Source organism: Phoenix dactylifera, chromosome 8, assembly GCF_051530095.1.
Source record: "Phoenix dactylifera cultivar Ajwa chromosome 8, Ajwa_hap1_PhDact_Kaust_v1.1, whole genome shotgun sequence".
NCBI lineage: Eukaryota > Viridiplantae > Streptophyta > Magnoliopsida > Arecales > Arecaceae > Phoenix > Phoenix dactylifera.
In genome coordinates this window covers 32,662,819-32,679,627 of record NC_143197.1, presented here as the reverse complement: position 1 = coordinate 32,679,627, position 16,809 = coordinate 32,662,819, and the positions used below count along the sequence as shown (strand labels likewise).

At 38.3% G+C, this 16,809-nt stretch overlaps 1 protein-coding gene across 4 annotated transcripts; it reads left to right on the top strand.

Annotated features, from left to right (window-relative positions):
* Positions 1-3,987: 3,987 nt before the first annotated feature.
* Positions 3,988-15,858, top strand: LOC103704120 (protein NEDD1-like). 4 transcript variants are annotated; one of them, XM_088703705.2, is made up of 11 exons: positions 4,100-4,243; positions 4,438-4,620; positions 5,985-6,097; positions 8,335-8,595; positions 8,723-8,827; positions 9,919-9,984; positions 10,174-10,395; positions 11,495-12,025; positions 13,320-13,946; positions 14,052-14,231; positions 15,371-15,858. In XM_088703705.2, the coding sequence occupies exons 2-11, from the start codon at positions 4,464-4,466 to the stop codon at positions 15,386-15,388; spliced, it is 2,280 nt and encodes a 759-aa protein (XP_088559831.2). In that variant the 5' UTR covers positions 4,100-4,243; positions 4,438-4,463; the 3' UTR covers positions 15,389-15,858. The 4 variants fall into 4 exon arrangements, with proteins under 4 accessions (XP_088559830.2, XP_038981010.3, XP_088559831.2 ...); XM_039125081.3 differs by having other exon boundaries at positions 15,367-15,858; XM_088703704.2 differs by having other exon boundaries at positions 3,988-4,620; positions 15,367-15,858.
* The last annotated feature ends 951 nt before the right edge of the window (positions 15,859-16,809 follow it).

The window sequence follows — 16,809 nt, the reverse complement described above, 5'->3', positions numbered from 1 at the left end:
TCTATGAGGACATGTTAAAGTTTCTCGTTGCTCGCTGCTTGGATGTGTCTCACGTTGGTTTGTTTCTTTGTTTGCTTTCTTGTTTGCGTGAGGTGTCTCGTGTTTCATGATGAACAATAAATTTTGGCTTCAGCCTGTACTGGACTTTATTTCGAAGGATTTGTTGAAGTTAATGACGAGTCGTCGGGGTTAATTCGGTGCTCAACACGCGTACCACTAGTAGACGCAATGAAGATTTCTTAGAAGTTTTTTTTATAGCTAAGCAGAACTAATAAAAGTTTTTACCTTAGCACCATGTCCTAAAAAATTCGAACATTCCTATCTAGCCTACTGTGCTAAGCCAGATAGGCTATCCAGATCCTTTACTCCATATGGGTGGGCCTCCAAGAGGACTCCCTCAAGAAGGACAGGATGTTCTCTATCGACATCCATCTCCGAAGCAAGCCGGAATAAATCGAAGCACACTCCTAAATCTGGATAGCCCACTTACAGTCGAAGAGCACATGAAAGATAGACTCCTCCGTCTCCTGACGCGCCCCACAACTTAGGAGAATATTGCTGACTCCTCGCTGCGCCAGTACCTCTCTAGGTGGCAGGCACCTCCAAACAACTTTCCATATAAACAAAACTGCCCGATGGTTAATGCGCATCCGCTAAATCTAACCCCAACAACCGATTTCGTTAAATCACCCTCCAACTCAAAAAGAAATGAGTTGGGATCCCCTCCACTTCACCCTTTTGGCCTGTTTTAAATTAGGGCCGCCCCTAATTCGAGAGACGGCCAGTGATCAAGCGCTCCGCGTGGCATGCGAGGTGCGTGTTTCCGTGCCCGCATGAGATCCGCATGATCACCGTCTATGCCATGATTTTAAAACAGGCCCTCTTCGGTTCATAAATAATCGACCACTCAGAAGGAACGTGCACCGCCGATGTAAGACCCTTGCCGTCTTTGTTGATATAAATGGATTTTGTTACATAATTACAACAGCCAGCAGCTACCTAGCATTTAATTAGCACCTACTCTTCAATTAAGAGATCTCAAGCTCGAACCAATGCAATGGTGGTCAACCACCATATTCTAAAATATGAGGAGCCAATTACAATATGTACTTCAAAAAGAAAAATAAAATTTTCAGCCATATGGCATAAAAAAGATTGGTGTTACAAGCATGAATGCAGGGAAGCATTTCTCCATATATTATAACATATCAAAATCAATCACCAAAATTAGCCATCACCAAAATTAGGAGGGGCAGTCGGGTCAGATCAAACTAGGTATGGATTAGGTCTGATGCAAGATAAATCAAAAATCACTCAATCGAAATATGATTTATTTATTAAATAAGTCAAAAATTCGAATCTGAACCTAACCATTTTATCAAACTAGTAACCTAACCCGACTTACAAAAGATTGAATCAAGTTAAACGATTAAGTATTGCCTCCGCTGGCCAAAATGACCAAGATCTTGAACTCTAAACGTTCGAATGCTGGCAAAATCTCAAAAATTACTTCATAAGATTGTTAACTCCAGCAATTGAAGCATGATAAACTACCTATTAGTCATTAGATTCAAATATTGAACCAAGTCAGTAGGGAAGTTTATTTGATATTTGAAATACCTTGAGATAGTATACAGTAGGGATGTTAGGGGACCAGGTTTGGTTTATGTTAAGTTACATCCTTATCCAACTTAAAATATATGTATTAGCTTCAAGCTTAGGCTAAACCTAAATAAAACTCTATGCACATATTGAACATTAGACTCGTAAGGATTGCATATCAGATAGTAATCAAGTATCTAACAAGTTTCTTATTATACTTTTAAGTTATTTTTAAATTTATTTGATGCATCCAAAATATTGTCTCATTAATTGAGAACCATAAAAAAAGAAATGATGATATAGGAAAATGGCAAAAATTAAGTTGTATTCAAACCAAGGGTCCCTTTTTCTTTAAAAAAAAAGAGATAATTATATTTGATTTCAAATAGTGAAATCATAGTCCACTACAGAAAATTAGTGGAAAAAGATGGGTTACAATCTCATATACCATCTACTTCATTTTCTTCTATGACTAAAAGCAAAAAAAAATATTACATGATACATGTGTATGCACCCATGCATTTGTGCATCTATACATTACATAAATTGCACACATACATATACATATGTGCATACGCATATACAAACATATATACATATACATATACATATACATATACATATACACATACATACATACATGCATACATACATATCTATCTATATATATACACGCATATATACGGTGTATTGTGTGTAGGGTCGTGTTTTCGATTTTTAAATATGAGTCTATCGAAGTCTGTACTCAACCTTATAATTTTTTTTTTTGGTAGAAATCTTGTAAAAGTTCAAATCATATTTTTAGGCCAAACCCAAATCTAATTAGCTATTTGGTATGTTTCTATTTCAAACCATATGTTCCAAATTAGTTCTGAATTAGGTCTACAAGATTCTGGCCTCCTTTACCACATCTCCAACGGCCTAATTAGATCAAGGTAAGATGACATATAAGGACTTCTTACTCGATGATGAGATACACATTCTTATCATTGGCCACATACGATGTCAACCAAAAAAAACTCTATCACCATTGCTACTTAATCACCGCTTGATGGTGACAAGCCAATGCTAATTAAATTTACCTTTTAAATTTTTTTAAAATATATTATATTTTCTAGTCGATGGAATTTTGTTGAACTTTGTTAAAAAAAATTTTGCTAAGAAAAGATATCTTAGAAATATATATGGACTCTATTTAAATTCGAAGAGACATCTGTGAAGCAAAACGCCAAGATGAAACATAACACATTAAATGAAAAGGTTAATTATGAGATATCAGCCGTTTGTTAAAAGGAGATATAACGGGGGACCTTCCAAGCTACGACAACGGTTGTTAATTTAATCCAAATTAAACTTGCCGGCCGAATGAGTCTTAAAATTTGAAAAAGAGGGATAACATGTCGTGTTCCGCCGCACCAACAGCACAAACTCGCTACCTACCGTTCACTTCCCAAAGGGGGGTTCTATATACACCCCCCCTATTGCTCAGGACACCCCCCAAAAATTAAAAAAAAATTAAATACTCTCTACACCCCCCCATTTGCTAAGGACACCCCTAAAAAATTAAAAATTCCTAAATTACCCCCCACCCTTCCCACCCCCTCACCTAAATTGCTCTCTACACCCCCCAAACCCCCCCCACCCCGCTCTTCCCCTCCAAAACACCTCGCCAACGCCCAAAACCCCCCCGTTCCCCCTTCTCCCTCTCGTCGCCGGCATTCTCCCGATCTCCGACCACCTCGCCGGCTTCTTCCGGAACCACCTCGCTGGCTTCTCCCGAAATTTTTTTTTTTCACGGTTCGTGCTCCGTTCGGCACTGGATCGCCGAACAAAAAGCTTCTGTTCGGCTGAACAGTGCCGGACAGAAGCCTTCTGTTCGGCACTGTGCAGCCGAACAGATCTGTTCGGTTGAGGGTTGCCGAACAGAAGGCTTCTGTTCGGCACTGTTCAGCCGAACAGAAGGCTTCTGTTCGGCACTGTTCAGCCGAACAGAAGCCTTTTGTTCGGCGATCCAGTGCCGAACGGAGCACGAACCGTGAAAAAAAAAAAATTTCGAAACAAGGTGGAACACGTACCTTTGCGGCCGATTCTTCGTCCCAAATCACTAGTTGCTTGTCCATGCTTCGAATGGGGCTTAAATCTCCTTCAAAGATCGCCTAAACGATGTAAATGGATCGAGGGGTTTAAGGGGGGTTTGAGGGGGGTTTTTTTTTTTTCTTTTCAAAACGAAACGGAGGAGGAGGAAGGGGGGTGTATGAGAAAATTTCAAGGGCAATATGGTAATTACACTAAAGGTTAGTTTGGGTATTTTCTTTTGGTTTTTGGGGGATGTCCTGAGCAATAGGGGGGGTGTATATAGAACTACCCCTTCCCAAATCCAGCACCATCACGAGATGAGAAAAAGACCCAATGGGATCTCCGCAACGCATGTCAAAACTTGACTGTTAGTAGTTCCGGCGGGACAAAATTAAAAAAAAAAAAAATCCAAACGCCATTTGAAAACAGTAGCCGAGTCCCCACCGTTGCTGGGTTCCATTCCTTCCCTCTTTTGCTCCCCGCTCGAATTATTTCTACTTTCCCCTCGATTTTTTTTTTTTTTGGAGATAAAATAATCGATAAAGGGAGAAAATTTGAATCAGAGGTACTCCATGATCTCATTACCGGGGTTTTGATTTTTATCTCTCCGTGTTTCTTAGTAGGATTTTGATCTCTCTCTCTCTCTCTCCTCGCCGTCGAATTAGGGCATTGTTTTTTTCTCTGTGGAAATAGTTAGGGCATTGCTTTGATCTTTGAGTTTTTGAATCGGGTATTCTTTGTGTTTTTTAATCGGGCGAGGCTTCGATCGCTGATCCGATCGGAAGATGAGCTTCGCGGATTCGTCGGCATCACTGCTGACCACGTGCGGAGGGGACACTGTCAAGATTTTCGATGTTACGGTGGATTCGGGCGATCCGTGCGTGCTGAGCTACACTCCCTCCCCTGGATTCCAAGTGAACTCCGTCAGATGGAACCACACCAGTAAACCCATTCCATCTCTTTGCTCTATTTTTCTGATCTTCTATTCCTTTTTATTTTTGGGACAAAAAATTCTTCTTCTTCTTTTTTTCAATGGATAAGTTAGTTTTGCTTGCAATTTTGTGAGAGAATTCTAATATTTGGTTTCACTAGTTTTATAAAACTAGAGTTTCTTGGTTATGATGTTTGAGATGTGCTTGTTGGGCCACTTGTAATTATAACTACTGCACGAGATTAAATGCTATCACGTGATTTAATTTATTAGGGAGAAGTTGTGGAATTACAAATTTATTGTTTTATACTCCTAAGAAACTGAAGCAATATGAGTGATTTAGGACATTTTTTTAACTGGAAATGGAAAAAATAAGGAAAAGAGGATAGAATGGAGCTCATAATAATGAGGCACACTCATAGGCTCATAGTTGTATGATAGTCAGAAAACCTAATTCAGTTATTTAATAGGAACGCCGTCGAGAATCCTTCTTTTCCATCAATTCCTTCTACGGTAGCCTTTTCTCTATATATGGAATCTATTTAAGTTTTTTGCATAGCTATTATCCAATTTACAAAAAAGTTATACTGCTTTTAAACAAGAAGAAAGAACTTAATTTCCACTTACATGATACATGCTTCGTTGATACTTCATGTGATAGCAAACATGCATCTTACCTCATTGTGGTTTCTTTATATATCCGTAGAAGCAGTGACGTTTAAGTAATTCTAAACATGCTTTACCTTTTTTAACTTTAATTTCTTCCATTTAAATTGCATCATCCTCGTTAAGGTTGATTTGATTAAATCTATATGTTTTAGTTTGCCCTCTGTCATCTTAGCTCATATATACATTTTTTTCTGCCATGCTTTTTCGTTTCTCTTTTTTCTTTAATTTTTAACTATTAGTGTTTTTTGCTGCAGGGATTCATCTAATTTTCCAGTTCAAATATACTGTCATTTTTCCCTTTTCGAATCCCGTTTTAGATGGATTTTTCTTTTTTGGTTTTCAATTTTTGAAAACTTGCTTAATTAGAACCGGCACAACACAACATAGCTAATTTATGTTTGTTGAGTATCTAATGGATACTACACATATTGGTTAATATTTTATTCTCCTTGAACTTGGCCGACCAGATAATATTAGGTTCTTGACTGCTGCTTGTTTTCTGATATTACCTTTGTATGGCCTTTCTGAACCAAAGTGTTACTCTGTTCTGAGATGTGTCTGTGGTAGGGTTGTCATTGGCAGGGCACAAATCCTTAATTTAATATATTGTGATACTGTAGAAGACAATAAAACACCTTTGAGATGTATGCATTTGATCTGAGTTATGAGAATATTTTCATCTTAGTTTTATTTATTTTTGCTGCAGATCTAGTGGTTGCCAGTGCTGGGGATGATAGGAAGATCTCCCTATGGCATAAAAACGGTCAAAGTGTGGGAGTCATACCCCTTCGTGGGAGTGTTGTTGGTGATGATATAGAAGTAACTTCCTAATTGTATATATTCTTTCAGTGTTTACACGATAAATGGGTTTTTGATTCCCTGAACATCTTAGACTTAACATGTTTGCTGTTAAATTGGTTCATCTTGTTGGTTTGTGCATTTGAATTTTTGCATTGGTGCAATTTCTGTAAGTTCATATTCTGTGCAAGTATACTTGCTTTACAAATTATGTTACTTAGGCACTGCAATATTGGTCGAGTATCTGGATTACAGGGTAGGTTGGGTGAAGCAGTTAGCATATATGGCATTGCAATGTGCTTCTGTAAGATGAGATGGAGATATCTAAACTTGGTCATGGGTGATAGCAATCTATACCTTCTTAAAATTTGATTGAAGTCTTAATAATTTGATTGAAGTCTTAATATTGCTTTTAAAAAAATGTAATTTGATACTATCTTGAACTAATGATATCTTTATCCAGGAAGGTTTTTAGGTCTTGTAGACGTTTTCCCTGTAGTAACTGGAAGTTAAACTTTGTAGTACTCAATTCATTTTGTTCCTTTGTTCTGGGTACTAACAAACATAGAATTATTTTAACAATAAGATGTAACTATAGAGAGGGTGAACAAGTTATCCAGGTCCTCTTATCATAGTGATAAGGTGGACCAGCAAATGGAAAAGAAAAGAAATGACAAAAAGCAAAAAAATGCAACAGAAAACCCCCACATTCCACATTACTTGTACTTCTAAGTGTGGTATATGGGTTCAAATATGTGTTTAAGATATTTTTCTTGGGTTACAATTCCACTAAAGTTTGTGTTTTTGGTTAATTACTCATGCCCACATTTTTATTATGCAGGATATTGCAAGCATGTATGGTTGATATGTGTACAAAGACACATTAGAAACCATTCCAAGTGCCATTTTTCAATCTAAGCCATTCCCAACATTTCTTGTTTGTTTGAGGGGATACTAATAGCATTTGCATGTCAAACAATGTGTTATTGTCATGTATCTGGCTTTAGTTCTGCTGCTTGAGCATTAATGTTACTTCTTACCTATTCTGGAGCCACTAGATATGCCAACATAAAACTAGAACAATAGAATGTCAAAAGTCAAATAAACTCAATTCAACTAAGCCGTAATCCCAAACTAGTTGGGGTCGGCTTATCTCATCTTAACTTAGGCCTTAATCCCAAACTAGTTGGGACACTCAACTCAACTCAGCCTTAATCCCAAACTTGTTGGGGTCGGCTCAACTCAACTCAGCTCAAGTAAGCCTTAATCCCAAACTGATTGGGTCAAAACATAGGTGGAGGTGTCAAAAGTCAAGTATTATGAGAAAAATAAGATGGCATATGAAAGAATTAAGAAGAATAGAAAAGCTAATACTATTTCTTTTTTAGAGAGCAGGAGGAGCAGATGCAGTGGTATACCTTATTTAATTGGGTGAAGGCAGAGATCAAACCTAGGTCTCTAGTATTGACAGTTATTTACCAACTCTGCCATCAGCAGCTTGAAAAAGCTAATAATAGTTAAATAGTTGTAATGAGCAAAGTAGTTTGTCTGGTTATTTCAACTAAGATAGCATTCATTATAACATGTATATATTCACAGGTTCGCATGCAGATTTGGTTATGCATTTGCTGATGTGTCTATTAGCTCATGAAATGACCAATAATTGAGATATATTTCGGGTATGAGAGTAGCTACTGCTAGCGCCGATAGTACCGAAGGAACTGATACCAGTAGATGTCTACATTTGCCATACCAGTAGCACTTCTTTTTTGATAGGCATTATTTCATTATAGCACTACCTTCTTGGGATTATTTTTTATGCTAGATGGTACTAATGGGTTGTTGCATCTGATAAATTTTTATCTTGCTTCATTTCAAGATGCAGATAATTATTTATTTGTCATGAAGGATGGATTTTTCTAAATGTCAACTTCCATTTTCAGTTTGTCCAGCATTTAAGAAGTCAAACATGCACATATATTTGTCACACTGTTGAATTGTTACAGAATTTGCAACCTGATACTGTTATTTAATCAGAGACAAAACAAAGTTTCATATACATAAAACGATATTTAACAATTGTTCATAACCAAATTCTTAACCAAAAGGCTGTGGCCATAAAATTGGTCTGATGCCATGTTGGGTATCACGTAAACCTTCATGCATAATTTTACCAAACACCATCACTTATTTGGATCATGTTTTGAGACCACAATTTCTCCAAGCATTCTCTGAAAATCTTTTTCCTTCATTTGCAGGAGGCTATAGTTTCTATCAGCTTTAGCAACAAAGGTTCTAGATATCTTTGTTCTGGCGGAAGTGGTCGTATTGTCAGAGTATGGGATTTACAAAGAAAACGCTGCATCAAATGGTTGAGTGGTCATACTGATACCATCACTGGTGTCCTGTACAACTGCAAAGATGAGCATTTGGCATCCATCAGTGCGAAGGGGGAACTTATTCTCCACAATCTTGCTTCTGGAGCACGGGCTGCTGAACTCAAGGATCCAAATGGGCAGGTTGTTTGGTTTTCTTTTCTTTTTAAACTGATTTTGTTTGTACATCATCTTATTGCCATTCATGTAAAGATGTTTTACAAACTGTTTCTGAATCTGATATTTCATTCGGTTGATGCTCTAAGACCAGGTATTAAGAGTGCTTGATTATTCTCGACTCAGTCGGCACATTTTGGCGACAGCAGGTGATGATGGATCTGTACATATGTGGGATATAACTGGCCGCAGTCCAAAGGTATGGAAAATATTGCTGAATCTCGCTGCATATATAAAAATGAAAATGAGATTCTTCTGGGTTACTTGCTCGTTTAGAATTGTGTGATGACAGTTTTTCCTATTACTGCTGGTGATAGCAGCTAGTTGTTGTAGTTTTTTTATCCTATGTGCGTAACAATGCTCCAGAACTGTATAAAAATTTTAAATGCTTCCACTGTTTGACGCAAGGTTCACTGTGCTGTTACCTTACTACGGTATGCTTGGTATGGTACGATACAGCCCCATACCAATACAGGCTGGGAGACCCTTCTATCACTCCCAACCATGGTACCACCAGAAATCTGGTGGCACAAATTGGTACAATAAAATTAGAAGGGACTAGTGGGCTGCGCCATACCAAACCTTAGTACCATGCAATACCTTACCAATATAGTACAGTACGCCCATTTGGGGTGGTAGAGGTTTGTCTTGGAAACCATGGTTTGATGCTCCTGTAACTTGCTTCTAAGTCATGACAGGATATTTTCTCCCAGATTGTTTGGATGGTCTGGGTGTTCAGGAAGGCTGATAATTTAGGGTGATTTTGGAGGTTTTACTTTTCACATTAATGATTTTGGAGGCTGATAATTTAGGCTGATAATTTAATGATGCTCCTATAATTCTATAAATACATGTGATGTGTAGGCATTTAAAACCTTTTGAAAACTGTGAACTCAAAATCAATAGACGGAGTGTCTTTAAAGTCTATTATTCTTTTTCCCCTCATGTTAAGGCTTCCTTTCACTGCCTTTTCCCAAGCAATTCAATCTTCTGGCATATTGAAGTTTAAATGCCCATGGATTTTGAAGGAAGGAAACACAGATGTCTATGTCTTCCAACATATTGAAGTTTAAATGTCTATGAGTCTTCAGTTTTTCATCCTCTTTGTGCTATAAAATTTCTAAAGATATAGACAAACTACTATAATTAAATCTCCATCTGCACCCTATTTATTGGTTAGTGAATTTGTTGCTGAAAGTCATTGTGCTTCCAGTTACTTCATGTTGTTTTGATGCTTGGTTGCTTCATGTTTAGATGAGGGATTTAGCTCACTACTTTCACTGGACACAGATTTCTTGGCTGAAGCAGCATTCTGCTCCAACAACTGGTGTTTGCTTCTCCCCATCAAGTGACAAGGTTTCATCTTTTGCTTAATTGTGTATCACTGCCTTAGCTGAATAGTGTCTATGATAATAAGTTAATGCATTTGGTCAAGATGTTAACTTTTTTACTATTTTGTCATTAATTCTTTTTGTAAGTTTCTTCTATTTTTATAGATATGATATATAGTTGATACCTCTTGACATTGTTCTTACCTTCTTATAGATAATTGCTAGTGTTGGTCTAGATAAAAAGTTGTATACATATGATTCTGGGACAAGAAGGCCCACATCATGCACTCACTATGAGGCACCTTTCTCCTCGCTGGCATATCATGATGATGGCAATATACTGGCTGCTGGAACAAACAGTGGACGTGTAGTATTCTATGATGTTCGGGGAAAACCTCAACCTTTTACCGTTCTTCGTGCATATAATAGTTCTGAGGTATTAATCTTTTCTAAATATGCTATAAGACAGAAGATCCCTAAAACTGGGATTAGTTTCTTCATTTCTTGATCGCACCTGCCTATTGATTCTTGACCAGGTCTCTATACATATGTGGTATTTTTTTGTTAATGGAATAAAAAATGATGTATAATATTTTATACTCCTGTGCAAGTTATTAGTATCTTCACCATGAATTTGTCCATTGATGCAATGGTAAAATAAATAATCAAATGAATAGTATCTTCTGGTAGCAAGCCTCTTATGTGTGTGTGACCATTCCATTATCTTTCAGATTCATAATTCTGACTCCACAACCTTGAAGCAAAGAAGATATTGATTTTTCAGAATTACTGAGTAATCCTCTCTGTATCTAGATTTGCTAGCATCTATAATGGGAGAATACGTTGCACTTCAGAACAATAAATCAAAGCAAGCTAGTTATACCCTCCTTTGCTTTCGCTAGAATGTCTGTCCAGTGGATTTGACAAAAACAGAATTCATTTCAACCGTGGGCAATCCTTATAAATGCGACTATGTTCCAATCCATTGATTTCACTGTACCTATTTTAGTAATCCTGAAGATTAAGTGCTTATGCTTGTTAGAAGAATCATGACTCCTGGAGACAGCCAAGGAAACAAAACTTTGCATGATAGTAAATTAGTTTCTGGGTTAATATAAATAAAATAAAATCATCTTTAACGTGCCACAGTGAAATTTATAGCCTTTTTTTCTTTAAAAAAAAAGGAGTGAGTTTCTTCTACTGTGGCAAACCATTTTTTTCGGTAATGATGTCTTTGCTGGGTTTTTTCTGTTGCCATTCAAATCTGACCACTACCTATTGTATGTGAAATAGCTCTTATGCATATGTGGTTAGTTACCACAACCACACATTATTCACGGTTTCTGTATTTAGCAGTACTTTCTTGATGGTGTTACTTTCTGATAACATATGTGATTGCTTTCTGAGTATTAGTAATCCTTATATTAAAACATAATGAAATGGACTTCTTGTAATTTTGTCTGCACATACATATCTTATTGTTGGAGCTATATCCTTTTTTATTTATTTAGTTTTGTTTTTCATCTTCTTATCAGGCAGTCGCAAGTTTGTGTTGGCAAAGATCAAAGCCTGCTATTGTAAATGAAAATAGTTGTACTGCTGAAATTGCTCTTCTTGGAGGTACCACTGAAGATTCTGTTCTTATGCCAGATCCCCGGCCTTCTTTGGCAGCATTGAGTTTCCCTTCTGCAACGGTGCCTAGCTTTCGCTCTTCTTGGACAACAAGCACTAGTGGGTCAATATCAACTACGCCAGCAGTAGAGGAAACTCCACAGTGGAGTCGATTTTGGACAGGTGGATCTTTGGCAGTGCCACAGGCACCTCGGTCTAGTTATAACTTAAAGGATGATGATATGGATGTATTTTCTCCGCTTGTGGATGTTCAGCCAATCACACCTTCTCTTGGCAATTGGTGGGATGACCATGACAAAGCAAAAAAAAGTTACGCGCCCATTGATGAGAAATTTGCAGTGTTTCCTTCCTCTGTTAGGAGATTTCCCTATAGTGAAGGCAGCACTGACTCTCATCCAATCTCAGATTGGAGGTCAAGTTCTATATCCAAACAGGTTTAATACTTGATTCTTGCTCTTTTCATATTGCCGTCAGTATGTAAAAAGAGTAGTTGTAGGTATGAAGTGAATGTTATCTCTATCTAGCATGATTGTGACTGCAACCTGTTGGCACTGTGGATGATCCATAGCTAGAAAACACAGCAAACAACTGCAACTATTTGACCGTTTCATTTGAAGAGGCTTGCAATTTTTGGCAAGAGCTCATCTAAGGTTCTATTATATGAAGGGCACTCATTGGTTGACATGATTTCAGTTATGCTCCTCATGAGATGACTCCAGTTAATGAATTTATTTCTGCATCGTTGTTTTTTAGCAGCATGTATAAATTTTGTCGCATATGAGACATCATTAGAATGTAAGGTAACAAAGCAGTAGCATGGCTGTATTCGGCTATCTTATTCTTTCTGTAGACCCTATGCCATATGGTTCTACGGTATAACTCAGTGAGCCTAGGGAAAATTTTTAACTAAAAAATGATTTGATGTGATTTCAATTATGCTCCTTAGAGGTGGGCATTGGGCCGGGCCACCCATGGCCCGGCATGGTCCGCTTGCTACAGTAACGGGCCGTGCTAGGCACCGCTCATAAAAGGGGGCCGGGCTGGGTTAAGGATTTCTGGCCCGCAGGCCAAGCCCGGCATGGCCCATAAGGGCCTGGGCTGGCACGATTCGTGGGCCAAGTACGGCACGGCCCGCGGGCCCAATTTTTTTATAGGACTCCAATTTTTTCCCCAAAATACCCCTCAAATTAGCCGTTTTATGCCTGTTGGGATGGGCAAAATGGGTAAAAAGCCACAAATAGCCGTTATGGGCCACCCATAATGGCTATTTTTTTTTGGACAGACGGGCCGTGCCAGGCACGGCCCGTTTCGTGCCGGGCACAGCCCGTGCCGGGCCCGGCATGGCCCGCCACCCCACGGGCCTAGGGCCATGCCGGGCTTAGCCTATAGGTTAAGCGGGCCGTGCCAGGCACGGCCCGTTTAGTAACAGGCCGAGCCAGGCACGACCCGTTTGGTCTGTGGCCCGGTGGGCCTGTGCCGGGCCCGACACGGCCCGATGCCCATCTCTAAATTGCTCCTCATGAGATGACTCTAATTGATGAATTTATTTCTGCATCTTTCTTTTTTTAGTAGCATATGAGACTATTAAGAATGTAAGGTGAGAAAGCAGTAGCATTGCTCTATTTGGCTGTCTTATTCTTTCTGGAGACTTTATGACATATCATTCTATTGTATAATTCAGTAGCCTATGGAAAATTTTTAAGTAAAATTTGATCATCAACATTGCAGGACAGTGCTACTGTTACATTATTGGCCGTCACACCAGTTGCCTCTTCAAGGAGTGAAACATCATCTCTCTTTCCAATTCCTTCTGTCTCTCCAACTCCTGAAGCATTGTCGGACAAATTAACTCATCATCACCAGCCAACTTCACTGTCACGCTTCGTGCCTTCTGTATCATTAGCCACTGGGTCCATATTTGCAGGCTTGCAAGATTCATCTTCATCCATTAGTCACTCCACCAAGAACTCTCTGAACAATTCTATCACAAATTCTATAAACCTGCAGAACAAACTTACCTTAGACAATACAAATTCTTCTGAAATCCTGGAATCCTCGTCTGCTTGCCATCTTAGCTCTGTCTCCACATCGTTAGGGACTAAGACAATAGCATCATCATCATCATTTAATCTCGAGTTGCCAGGAACACTGCTATCAACTTTCTCTCTGAGGTCTTCTACATATGCTGAGAGAATAAGCACCACCTCTTCCTTTAGTGAGGGAATAGCTTCAGCAGTGGGTTCACCAAAATCAAAGAAAACAGGAGCAGAAACAAGAGAAGAGTTGTTAAATAGCCTGCTATCAAGGCAAGAAGCATCAACTACCTGTGGGACAGGGAGCCTTCCAGCAATCAATGTAATCAGACATGCATGCACATACACACACATGCAATGCACACTCATACACCTCTATGAATTTGCATGAGAAGTTGAAGTTTGTGCATAATTTTTGTTGTAACAGGGAGTGCCATCTCAATCTATGCGAAGATTAGGTCAGCCAACAGATCAACAAGGAACTTCATTTTCACTTCAGTTAGTCCAGCGCACTCTTGAAGAGAGTTTGGGATCTGTGCAGCAGTCCATCCATGAGGATGTGCGGAATCTTCATATCGAGCTGCTAAGACAATTCCATATGCAGGAGGTAGATCATATTGATTTATTTTTAACTTTCATGTAAACATCTGTATCTGAGCACTGTTTAGAATTTCTTTGCACAAGTATGCGTTTCTTTTTTCTTTTAAAAAATGCATTGAATTTTCAGCCATAGGCTTTTAGACTAGCTAGGATGGCAGAGACTCCTTTCTCAAATATATGCCAAATTGATTTTAGAAAGCTGATACCTTTCTGATTCATATTTCAACATGAGATACAAATATCTAGTATTATGAAAAGAGCACAATGGAATATGCTACGAGAATCCTGGAAATTTTTGATGTGCTGTTTGAATTTAAGTGGGAGATATAACCCTCTGCATTCCTATCAACATAAACATAAAGAGCAAGTGTTATTTCATCAAGTTGGCTCAGTTATACAGATCATAGTATCATACTTCTGCATTGGTTGCTATGCAGGGTCCAGCCCTCCAAAATGGAAACCTCAATACCTGAAATTGTCTTCCTATGTGCCACACCCTTCGAAATCCTTCCCCCACTTCTCTCTCCAACTTCCCGATGCTTCTACCCCCCAAAATCAAATAAATATTTACAGTTGATGCCATATTTTATTATGATCGGTTGGTTTTATCATAACTACAACCATTATCTATTTACTGTATCAGAATCCATATAGTACTTATTACATTTACACGATATCCAAGCGAGTGATTTCTTACATAGATGCTTTGACATCCTAATTTCTACGGGGCCTACAGTTTTTTGCTTCCATCAAAGCAGTTTGGTCCTCTATTTTGACCCAAAATCTGTACGTAACACTCTTTCTTGCCAAGGCTGTATATGGCTTGTGGGGCACATGGCTCTGATCATCTTAAACAATACTTCTCACAGTTAAACCTATGCAAATTTTACTTTTATTTCCTCTAGCGTATTGATCTACCTTGTTTCATCTAGATTGCCAATCTTTTGTTCATGCTCTTTTGTTGTTATTCATAATTTCAATATACTTTCTTATTTATAATTAATGATCCATACAGTGAAGCTGTTTTTCTAATCATATTTGTTATATTTATCATTAAACCATAGCGGCAACCTTTATAATGATGATAATCCTGTACCGTCTTCTCTTAAACAGTGTTTCTCATATTTTTTTGTTGATGATAGATAGAAATGTTGGGTGTGCTGACCTCAATCTTAGAAAAGCAAGATGAGTTGATGAAGGAAATACAGTCACTACGGAGGGAAAACCAGCAGCTCCGCCAGCTACTCTGAAGTGTCAATAGGGATTTCAATGAAATTATAATCTTTTTTTCTGGGTGTTTTCTGCTTTCAGAATGATCAAGATTTGCGATGTGCATATAGTTCACAATAATTGGATTACTACTTAGGAGCTGATCAATGTGTAAGCAGGGCTAGAACTAAAGGATTCTCTGAAATAATAGTATATTTTGGCTATGCTGATGTTTTGGGTTATACCTATGAGGGGTAAAAGTAGAGACGATAATTGAGTGGATCTAGATGCGATTTTGTCATCAGAAATTGTATATAGCCATTATAGGTTTCTGTTTTTTCCTTTTAATATATGGAGATAGTTGTATGTACACAGGTGTACAACAAGATCTGATTGTGAAGCAAGGGATTGATCATTTTTGGGGATTTTTTCTCGATTCTTTGAATTCCTTGCCGTTTGATCTCTGTTCCTTGTTGCTAGAACAGTGTATTGACACTGACTGCATTCTGCAATTATGAGCATTTTCGTAGAAAACTGTAAAGTTCTGGCTGCAGGTTTTCTCGTGTATAATATGGGAATGCTTGGTGCATTGAGCGGATCTTGATGACTTGGAACCCGTAATTGGCTTCCGTCGGCTACAAGCAACTGTGTAGGAGCTTCAGCAATAGCTGAATCTTCTAATCCTTGGTACTTGGGAAAAATACAGGAACCCTTTCAATGATCACCTAATCAACAAATATTTGTATTTTGTATTTTGTCACCGAAAAAAATAAAGCAAACACTTGTATTTCACTTCTTTCCTGCTCTTGAGATGTCCGGGTTCTTAGTATTTCATAACTTAATAGAATATCCGGAGCAAAACACAACTTTCTGCCATTGAGTGAGAAAACAGATTGGTACAAATCATACGAGATCTGCCTAGCCACTTCAAGACCAAGCAGATAATAGAAAACAGATTGGTACATGAAAACAATAAATGCAGCACATGAAATCCTACACTGATTCTAAATATGCGAGTATTATAATTCGTAACAATATGACGTTTTCTTCTTGAATAAATAAAATGAGCAAAAAACCATGTTGGCAATGCTAACAAGTAACAAATGAGTGATGTGTTCGCGAATGTCAACTTAGAAAAGGAACCTTTTTATCGTCATAGCTGTTGGGCTGATTGAAGTGGCAACGACTAATGATACCTACATAAGCAACCACCTTAGCTTCGGCACTCTAAACCAGTGCACCCTATTGCAAGCCCCAGAACAATCCCCTGCGACCAACCCCATAGAAAATGGTGCCTTCTGTCGCTGACATTACCGCAGTTGCACCACCTTTCCTCACTCTCACCTCTCTCCATTCACCACTCTCAATTATTGCCC